Here is a 10,887-nt window from a genome sequence, read left to right on the forward strand (position 1 = left end):
ATTGTTTTACTCTATCAAAAGTACCAACTGAAAGTTTATGTTGCAATGAAGTACAGTCATGCATCCAGGTAAGCTTTCCTCAAGTGCACCAATCAATGGCTGAGAAGCATTTTAAATTGCAAAAGCCGAACACCAGGCGTGTTGCTGCCACGGCTACAAAAAACGCCTGTTGTGCAGGTGCATTTAAACACAGGCAGTGTGAAACTCAGGGATAAATGGGGAAAAAAAGAGAGCGTGCAACACTATGCATGTGTGCAATACACATATATTATTAAAATCCTTAATTGTTTATCCGCTGTGGTAAAATATTTTTTTTTATATGGACATTAATATTGAACAATAGCAGGGAAATCTGATAGTATGCTGCTGTACTATTCTTGTATAGTTTATCAAGACCAGGCAAATTCATGGCCTGTCCTACGTATCGCGCACTAAAGTAGATGGAGCCATCAACGTCTTACTCAAACTTACCCAATTATCAGAAGCACCATGCAGACAATAGCAAATCCAATTGTGTACTTCAAAGCATTTTTCACTTGCTGTAATTACAGGAAAGAAAAACAGTCAATCAGGGCCAAAAAGTGAAAATTTATGATTCATTGTGAAAGAGGGAAGGGGTCATACTCTATTTAGCAAAGGACTTTAATGAGTGAGAGCTACACAGCGGTAGCGCAGATCAGTTTGACCTGACAGAGATAAAGTGTCGCTCCCTGAGCTATTCAAGGGGCTTTTAAAGTAACAATACAAAAGACGTCCCTGTCTGTAAAAAAGTGCTTCTGTCAGCTCAACCCTGACACATGGAAGGGAGAAAGGAACTGTGCGATCGCTATTAATCTGTACATTACTAACTAAAAAGACTTCTAATTTTGTGCGTATACTATTGACAAAACATACTGTATATAAAGCACATTTTTGGTATCTTCTAGGCTTCAAAAAATTTAATTTCATGTTCATTATAATGCCTTTTTAACAGAGAAACATTTCTTTTCTCCAGGAATAATCTTATTTTTAACAATTCAGTGCATTATCTTTAAATCTCTACACCTTCTGCAGTCAGCAGAAACCTATACCATACCACCTCTGTGAGTATGTGTCCTACGCGGTGAGTGTGTGTGTTGAAACTCATAAATGATGATTCAGAGGTCTGTCCATTTAAAATAGTGTAAGACTCAGTAAATCTAATCAGTGCTAGTGCGAGAATGAAAAAATGAATTCACCCTGAAATTCTTAAACTCTATAAATGTCACCGTTTGTACTGTACCAGCACATCTTATGGAGCTACATTGCAATGCTTAGCAAAGAAGTGTTCATTCTTACCAAGCATTTGTTTGTGTTGTCGTCATCCTTTTCTTCATAGTAGAAGTAAACAAAGGGGATCCATAGGAAGACGCAGAATAATATGATGGAGTACAGTGCTACAAAAAGAAATAACATTACAAATTAGAATCATCTCTTGCCCACATGCTGTTTTTGGTTCTTTTCTGGCAAACGTTTCCTTAGTAAGTACGTAAATAAGTAAAAATGGGTCTGAGCCTAGAGTTTAATATGCACAATTAATTCATTAAAATTAATATAACCTTATCAGGTTGTAATGAATGGCTAAAAGCCACCATGCAACAACAAGTAAACTAAAGAGTGTTTTTATATGTGTTTTATTTATTGTGAGGGTGGTCGAAACCCTGTTAACAAATTAAGAATTCAGACTGTGATCCAGACCACTGAGCAATTGATTCAATTAAAGGCAATTCTACTGGAAAACGTAATCCTTCTGCTATTAGTGTATTTCACATTGCTTTGGGCAAAACCAATGATTACCTTCAAGCTACTGTTGACTACTGCATAAAGAAAACATCATTTGCATCAGAAAAATTGCTCATTCAATATAGCCAATGACCTTTTGAACGAAGCAGACACAATATACACGTCCTTGGAGAAAGAAATCACTTTTCTCATATTCAAGCCTCTGTTGTTTGCTTGGTTTCTCCTGTACAAGCAGCTTTTTTACTGAAGAAACCAACAATCAAATGCATTAGAAATTCATAGACAGGAGGTGAGACAAAAACAGTTAAACAAAGAAATTCTATTTTAAGATGGGGGCTTTTCTTGCTGCAAAAAAACCTGAATGTTGGTGGAGACAACCCAGACAATCCCAAAATAACTCAAGGAAGACAAAGAATGTCACAAACATGTCGTCAGCAGCATCACTGGCATAGCTTAGTGATTCCTTGAGGTGATAATGTGAATCATTAGCACGAGCTGCATTGTGTTGACAACTAAAAGAAACAAGGAGATACGGCTTTATATAGAATTCTCTTATTCCATTTCTTATTCCTACATTTTTGAGGACTTTTGTATTGATTTGAAGTCATTAAAATCCAACAAATTATTTAAAGCTCGCACAAAATAACTGGATACAAAAATGGAGCAGTGCGTTAATCACAAAATCACAAAACTGTCAAGGTGACAGTATGGAAAAGAAACATTACCCTTTACAAGTATTAAATCTGGAATATCAGGCAAGAAAGCACAAATAACTGCAAACATACCCTATGAAACGGACAACATCTTACCAAAAGCTGCCTTTGCTGCAGACAAATGAATGTCACTTCTATAGTGGCTTGCTTTTCGCCCAGCTGCGATCATGACAGGGCATTACTTTTAATAAACACATGCTCATTGCTTTGCTAAGGTATCCATTTACACTCATTTAGTGTCAGACAAACTGAGTTTAAATAAATGTGCTGTAAGCCATGCACAGTATGCAGCTTCTGGCATATGGTTGCGGGTTAAAGCAATGGATAAAATTAATCATAACACCATGAATATTAAGAGACTGAGAGAACAGGTCATACTTCATTACCATGTATCATCAATTATTCTGTAAGCAGATCGTCTACTGAGAAGAATGCCTGACCAGGAGTAAAAGTTTACCACATTTATCCCCGTCTTTAACCCTTACTGTAGAGGTTATGTTCATACAGTCGAAGTTCAAGGTTCAACATTCCAAAGATTATAATATTATTCTTATTAAAACTATAATGCAGGATTGAGAGGACTGGCTGCAATTCAAGGACTGTCTTATCTATTTCCTTCTATATGTATAACTAATTATTTGTGACAATTTGTATTTATTTTGTAATTGTGGTATTAGCAATAACCACAGAGTATGTGTACTTTGACTCCCAGCACCATGTAACGCCTAATGAGAAACATTAGGCTCTTGCCCTCCTCAAGGGCATTACCACCTGGACTCCCGTCCTTTGCAGACAGGCAAAATGTATTACACTTTGCGTGAGAATTAAATGCCATGGGAGATATCCTGTATAAGCACAATGACAGAGGACTACAGAGACAGATGAAAATATCGGTCTGTACAGACACTTTGCTGAAAGGTTTGACAATACAAACTTGCACTCTGAGATCCTGTAAACATCAAGGGAGGCACAACTTTTAGGGGCTAAAACACGCTGGAGAATATTAAACATAAAGTTGACAGCAAGAACACGTTAATTTAATGCCTGTATGACTGCACTCCGTTTCGAAATCTGCAGAACTTGATGAAGGCTCACTGCTACTTGGTCCATTATTTAGGGTAATGATAGTGGATTTGAGGTCACAAGGTCCATAATATGTTGGAAAGAAAGCTGTATTTAAATTTCAACCATATTGTCTGATTGGGATCATTTTTAAACCCAATGAGCAGTTACGGTAATTTATCCAGATTTTACTAACATCTGCTTGATAAGTGAGTCACTTTTTACCATTTTCTTTTCTTTATGGCTGAATGATAAGGTTTTCGTGTTGATAAGAATCAGTACAAATGGACTCAGCAGAATTCGTCTTACAGTTTGCAGGAAGTAGGCAACATAAGATTTACAGAGTAGGCTTAAAACATAAAGTGACATTGCCTATAGCTAATCTTTAACGTTATCAAAAGGTTTCAGAGCCATAGGAGTCAGATGAATTGAGAGGAAGTTAGATTTTTAACACTGAACTGTTTAAGAAGACTTGTCCACATATTGTTTGTGTCATGTCAGACAATTTGTTTCCACCGGCTTCTGTGGTTAATTCAAGCTTGATCCATAACCTTTAGAAACCATGGGCCATGTTGCGGCTAGTCAAACTGTGTACATGGTTTGAACGTCTGAATCCCAGTTTAAAAGCCAAAGGTTGTGCTTTTCCCTAAGAAGAAGCAAGGAGAAGTGCCTTTTGTTTTTTCTAAATCCTTTACTATCTCGTTATTGTTGAAGACCCATCTGTACCCCACAAAGCTGCGCTCAAAAATAAAACATCAATTTTCAGTGTTTTCTGAATGCTCTTAAAGAAGCACTAGGCCACCAGCTTCAAATAAATTTCAGTCAGCACATGTGGGTGGACGAAAATCACAGACAAAAAGAAAGTACTTGTAGTGTATTTACAAGAGGGTAGCATCCCCTAACATCTCTTCTACAAATGGCATTAAAAAGGCAGAGAGAAAGATGATTTATTTAAAGGCCCCAAGGGTATTTTGCCCTGTTGCTTAAGGGTCTCATGCACCACTGCTTTGAAGTAGTGAGCAGTCGAAGGAAATGTATAAATGGCCACAGAAGCTGGATAGTGAAAGGATGGGTTTTCAAACTGAGGGTTCATCAAAGATCACAAAAAGCTATTTGGACTCTTAAAGGAAGTGGGTGTTCTTAGCTACAAGTACAACAAAAACTCCAGAGTTTATTCATTATGCCTGTAGTTAGGTAACTTTTGAAACATTCTCAAACTAAACTTGCATTTTGATTATAATCATCTGAAAACCAGTTCTTAGGAACACTAGAACGTACTACACCTTAAGTGGAGGCAGACACAGAGCTTTGGAAGAACAAGGGTCCAGTAAAGAAAAATATTCAAACATTTGGTTGGGCCATGTCAGCGAAATAAGTGGAACTAAAGGGCATGCCATAGAATTGTGTGGATTAGTTCAAATTTTAAAATCTACCTTAATGAAAATCTAATAAATTGCCCCAATATAAAGACACCTAGGTTGTATAACGCAGCACTTTTGTCTAAAAGTAAACTGATATTATTTCTGTACCAGCAATGAACAGAAATTGAAAAGAACCGACAGCCTTTAAAATCTTAAAGAAAGAAAATATGCACTGGTGACGCACATACAAACTATCTGTCAACTCATTCAATTTTTGAAAGGACAAATTGATGGGACTACTAAATATGGCTATAAAGAAATGTAACTTTAAAGGCTAGATTTTGTAAGGGGGTGCATACAATACACATGGAACTTGGTCTCCACCTACTGGTAAATAACAAAGTTATGTCTAAAAATATAGATAAAAGAGATTAAGAGATAATTGTCATAAATTAACTATGAACTAATATTACATTTATCATCTTTTCATATTCACTGTTAGTTCTAATTTCAGTGGGGTTTCACTTGGCTCAAACTCAGAAGTTATGTGTTTTCAGTATTTTCATAGACAAAGATAGCAGTGACTTAGAAATAGCTTGAGGATGAATGCAGAGGATTTTGAAACAGCTCATTTATGTGTAATTTTATCAGGTCAGTGATAGACTAGAGCAATTTCAGAAAAAAATGTCAGTAATACAAATATATTTAGTTACAACGATAACATCAATTCTGACAGATGTTTCCCTATTGTTTGTTTTGTTCTAATGGACAAATGAATATCACACTGTTGAGGATAGATTTATATTCAGTACATCTAAGCTTGAGATGTAGTAGTTCTATTCATGGGCACAACCATATTATTCCAAAAATGTGTGAGCACAATATTAAAAGTATTTTAGGCACTTTTACAAGAACTGAGGATTTCTTATCAACACCCAAAGGTTTTAGGCTTGACAAATTTTCAAGCAGATAACTCTGCACTGCACACTCCCAGAGCTATGATCACATATATACATGCTAGAGGCAAGTAGTGAATGCTTTTAAGCTTCCCTCTTACCATTCCCCTCCCTCTTAGAATGCACACTCTTAGAGTGTCTAAGACTTTTTGGGCGAAAGTACAAAAACCTATACAAACAGAGTTCTATCCTTTCTTCTGCTACATTTGGAGACAATGCATACTTAGTATGCAATATAAGCCACTGACACAATTACAGAGATTCTTATAAAATTTACACTCAAACTTGTGAAACAGACAAATATAACTATACATGTGTTTCTTTTGATTGATGGCAACTGTTTGTTTTTTTTTACAATAACTACGTATTATACCATGAACATGGGTTTCCAGGCAGTTTGGCCATTAAATGAATTCAATTACCAAAGGAACATGGACCAGCATTCAAGACTAACCCTACTGAATTATTCATTTTTGAGGGATCCACAGTAACAGGAAAAGTCAATGTTGCGTATGAATTCATATTTGTGTGTCCAAGGCATAATAGTGTGGCCCTTAAATGCTGGATTCACATACAGTGTTTGTGTTCTGTGAAAGCCAATTTTCTGATGTCATACCAATGGCTTCTTTGATTGGGCTGTCTGGGCAAGAAGACAGCTTGTCTTCCTTACATTTGGCACTTACGAACAGACGGTACATAACAGTGATGCTGACAAGCACTTTAAGCCGGCATCTGTTAGAAAATGTGCGAGCTAGTGTCTCTGGTATGAATGAATTTGCTATTGTCAAAGACAACAAACTTGTATTATTGTTTAATATGACAATCCTGAAGAAGTTTAACTGACACTAATTGCTTTTAGTTAGGAATGTATCAGTCGAATAGCACAGACACAGACCCATTAATTGTTACCAATCACACAATGACACATTTGCTGTAAGTGTTCAGAAAAAAAGGACTTGATCTACATATTACAGTAACGAACATGTTTGTCATCTTGCACACTCACAGGTTTGACCATATTTCTGGCTGATTATGCAGCATAAACTGTCATTAATAGTTAATATTTTATTGGCTCTTAATAATTAAAAAAAATCCAAACTAAAATAAATATAAAATGAGTCGCTTCTATGGGAAATAATGCCGGTGTGACTCCAAACCTAGAGCTAACCCACCAGATGAGATTGTTGTGTGATTGAGTCAGATGTTGTGAAACTGGCTTTACCACTCAACTGACAGTCAGCCAATGATGTAGAACCCTTTGAATGACTTCAAGACAGCTAAAGTTTTGTTTTAGAACAAATACAGCAGTGAATTCATAAGAGTGGGACATAGCCACAATTCTACACTAAATGAGCCCCTCTAAATACTCAAAGTATAATATTTTATGAACATTCCCGCATTGCTACTTACTGTAATATCCATAGAGAACAGTGTTTTCAACTTGCCCCCGCGTCTCATTGTTTGCTGCCCATTCCTGAAGGTTTTCAAGGAGAATCAAACATTCAATTAAGTGTAAAGAAAACTAAAAATATATAATTAAACATAGAAGGCATTATTAATATTGGTACTCAACAAGGAACAAAAAGCAACAAATATGAAACTAACAGAGAAAATATCAAAGCTGTCAGACCTTTGTCTAAATCTATTTGTATTAACAAGTGGCATAGAGGTAGGAAATTGTCCGACAAGCATTTTCTGCATTGAACTTAGGGAATAAATTCTCCAAATGAAAAAAAAGGCTGCAAAGGAAATTGCTTGTATAATTTCTGTCAATTTCTGTAGTGTCAAGATTATCTCTGTTTAAATTATACTTTTCATCTGAAGCTAAAATAGTTCTTTCATTTGTTGCTTACAGTTCTTATATTTTTTATTAGGAACCTACCATTTGTTTTAATATCTCCTTGCTAATTAGTTTTGTTACAAAATATAATCAACAACAGATAACAAAGAAATCATCTTTGATTAAGTAGTGTACTGTAAGTGTGGATCTGCACTTCCGATGAGTTAACAAGCACAGCTTGTTGGGTGTCTATGACTAAATGAAACAAAAAACAAATACCCTTCAGCAACAAAGCAACTCACTACCCACACAGTAACAAATTACCTGCTGTTCAAATAAAGATATTATTACACACCTTGCTACATCCTCAAATAAATCAAATCTAATGCACCAACATGGCAATTTATGATCCAAGAAATGCATTCAGCCTTTAGATTGGATGCAGGCACAATTATAAAAAATAACAAAGCAAAATTAAAGGGTGCCTCAGGAAACTCATTAGCATTTCTCAAATTAATTGTAGCAGCAGTATTACTAGAAATGATACTAACCTGATAGGTACCATTGGGATACTTCATAAATGAAACAAGGAATATATCCACTGGCAGAAGTGCAGACGTTATCAAAGCAATGGCCAGAGCACATATTGCTGTGATGGTAGAAACCACTTCACTCTCCTGACGACTTTGAAATTTCCGAATGTAGATCCAGCAAAAGGCCAGGATTGCCTATACAAAAAAGAGCAGCCAAGTCAAGTTAACGTAGAGTAACAGCATTATACATAACAATAAAACTTATAGAAAGAGCTGTCACCACAAACAATAATGTTCAATCCATTAGCTTTATTTGTTTTAACTCTAAAATACATTGAAAGCTCATGTTCCTGTTTACCCATTTACACAATTTACCTTTGTGATGCCAATGTCATACTGTGTTAACAATATTACAATATGTCCACAGGCCTGAGCAACACTGCACATGTTATGGAACAGCTGATCTTATTAGATCATACTCTTACTTATCCCCTTTTAGCCTACTAGTAAAACACACACACACACACACACACACACACACAGAATAAGAAAGGGTTTTTAAGCACCACCGATTATTTTAGAAAGACAATCGTTCTTTCTTTGAGTTGAATTAATATATATGCAAATTTGTTGTATTGATGCTAAACACAAAAAGAGAGAGGGAGAGGACCTAGGACGAGGATGTAATGTCATTGTATCAGCAGGAAACTCATTAGATAGAAAAGCGAAAGGAGGGCTCCCAAATGACAAGGTCATATTCAAGGCACACAAGCTGTAAGAAGTGAGGACACTGCTAAAACTAGTCCCTTCAGATCAAGGGCTGCCATTCACAGACAAGATCAATTAAAGGCCCTGCAGCCTTAAGCCTCTAGCTGCTTGTTTTGCCAGGTAATGACGCAGGCTTTGCATCCAAATAGGATACACTGAAAGGTTCGTTCAAATAAAAGAGCTTCCAGTGTTGGGTAAGGAAGGAGGGCAATTTACTGGCATTAAGGCATTCGGGCTGGACGGCGTCTGACGTAGTCATGTGGTTCTCAATGACAGCTCAGATAATGAGTGCTAAATTGAGCAAGAGATTACCTAGCGGACCAATTTCAAGGCATTCACTGAAGTGTTACTGGATGTACTGAATGGGGAAAAAAACAAATAACAGGACAGGAAAAACTATTTAGGTGCTGCGTGATCATAGAGGCAGGATGCCGTCGCCAGACCTTATTTCACTTATTTCTTGTATTTAAAATACCAAAACCCGCCTCTGTTTTCGACGTTTTGGTGTTTTAACGTTACACAGTCTTCACTGGTGTGTGTATATACTTATATAAGTGTTGCAATAGGAGCTAAACAGAGCATTAAAACGGCTAAAGGTAGCTAAACTCAATCCAAAGCTAATATGGACGTTGATGCTACGCAGCCACACGCGCAGGATTAAGACGTTACCAAGACAACGCATTCCAAACAAACCACCCAGCGCTTCGATGTTTCACGAGGCGACTGGACGACGTTACACTCGCTTACCAAGAGTATAAACGTGAAAATAGACCACCCGAGCGCGGACTCGGTGAGCAACGACTCAGCCGCCATCTTCACTTCCTGCAATAACAAACCCACGTGCTCCTGGTGACGTCACCGCGATGCACAGCTGACGTCTGCGCAGAAGCACGCTGTGTTTGAACACGATAATGTAACGTAATTAAAAAGTAAAATAGCACATAGGGTCGAGTCAACATCTATAGAGGAGACTTTAGCCAATCAATGCTAAATTATTACTATTAGTATGGACGGACTGTTTTAGCCTCATTTCATAATAACTAAATCTAAAATCTCTCAGCATCCATTCACGCTTCAGATGGCAGGTGAAAAACTAAAATCTGTGTCACCACAAGTAACAAGGTGTCAGCTGTGCAAAGCCTTTGTTTACTTTGGCAAACCACCCACATGGCCACTGACCACTGATCACCCAGCTCTTAAGCTGCCATGAGAAATATCTTGCTGTGCAAACACACTTTTAAAACATAGTAATGGGATCATTCTGTAGTTTCCATGTATCTTCTTATGTCCTTCCAGTCTCCCGTTTTTTGAAAAACGTAAACACGCAACAGTCTATAAATTACGGCAGCGTAATTTGTAGAAACTTCGAAAGTAGGTCACCGGGTTTTATTGTGCAGTGCACCTGTAGCCGCATTCCCATGTGTAGGGCTGATCATTGGGGTAATACTTGTCATAAATTATCCACCACAGTGGCCCACACCAGCAAATGGCTATTGTCTTTTGCAGCGATCAGCAGTCTCACACTGAATAAAACATATTCTTACAGTACTTCTCAAGCAGCATTTTTTACTCTCTGTTTTGGTACTTGGTCTCCTTGTAGTGTAGTTTTGGTTTTCCTGTTTGTCTAACATCCTTGAAACAACAAATGTGGAACTTTGATAAAATGCTTAAATGATCAGTATTTATTAAAATCATTTTTAGCTACCAGTATAAAATGTGGTAGCCAGGCATATAGTCCAGTATGGTTCTTTTTCTCTTATACTTTTGCAGTGTCTGAGACAACTTATCAAATATGTTTTGCTGCTATGAGACAAACTTGTCAGGCACTTCAGCTCGAGGACTAAAGGGGCCTTGAATCCCTCAAGCCACTATTTGTATTTGGTAGAAAAATGCAGGAATAACAACACCACTTAATTTTTCTAAATGATTGACCGCCGAGTGGTATGGGCTACT

The 10,887-nt window shown here is 37.1% G+C and overlaps 1 protein-coding gene across 1 annotated transcript in view; it reads right to left on the reverse strand.

The window, feature by feature from the left end:
- Positions 1-9,833, reverse strand: part of lmbrd1 (LMBR1 domain containing 1) — a 28,033-nt gene extending 18,200 nt beyond the window's left edge. The window contains exons 1-5 of the mRNA XM_029175348.3: positions 9,682-9,833; positions 8,185-8,361; positions 7,264-7,327; positions 1,318-1,415; positions 472-539 (exon numbers count right to left, since the gene is read on the reverse strand). Coding sequence (XP_029031181.1) covers positions 472-539; positions 1,318-1,415; positions 7,264-7,327; positions 8,185-8,361; positions 9,682-9,747 — 473 coding nt within the window. The 5' untranslated portion in view covers positions 9,748-9,833. The remainder of the gene's footprint in view (positions 1-471; positions 540-1,317; positions 1,416-7,263; positions 7,328-8,184; positions 8,362-9,681) is intronic.
- Positions 9,834-10,887: the final 1,054 nt, after the last annotated feature.

Source organism: Betta splendens, chromosome 15 (genome assembly GCF_900634795.4).
Source record: "Betta splendens chromosome 15, fBetSpl5.4, whole genome shotgun sequence".
Lineage (NCBI taxonomy): Eukaryota > Metazoa > Chordata > Actinopteri > Anabantiformes > Osphronemidae > Betta > Betta splendens.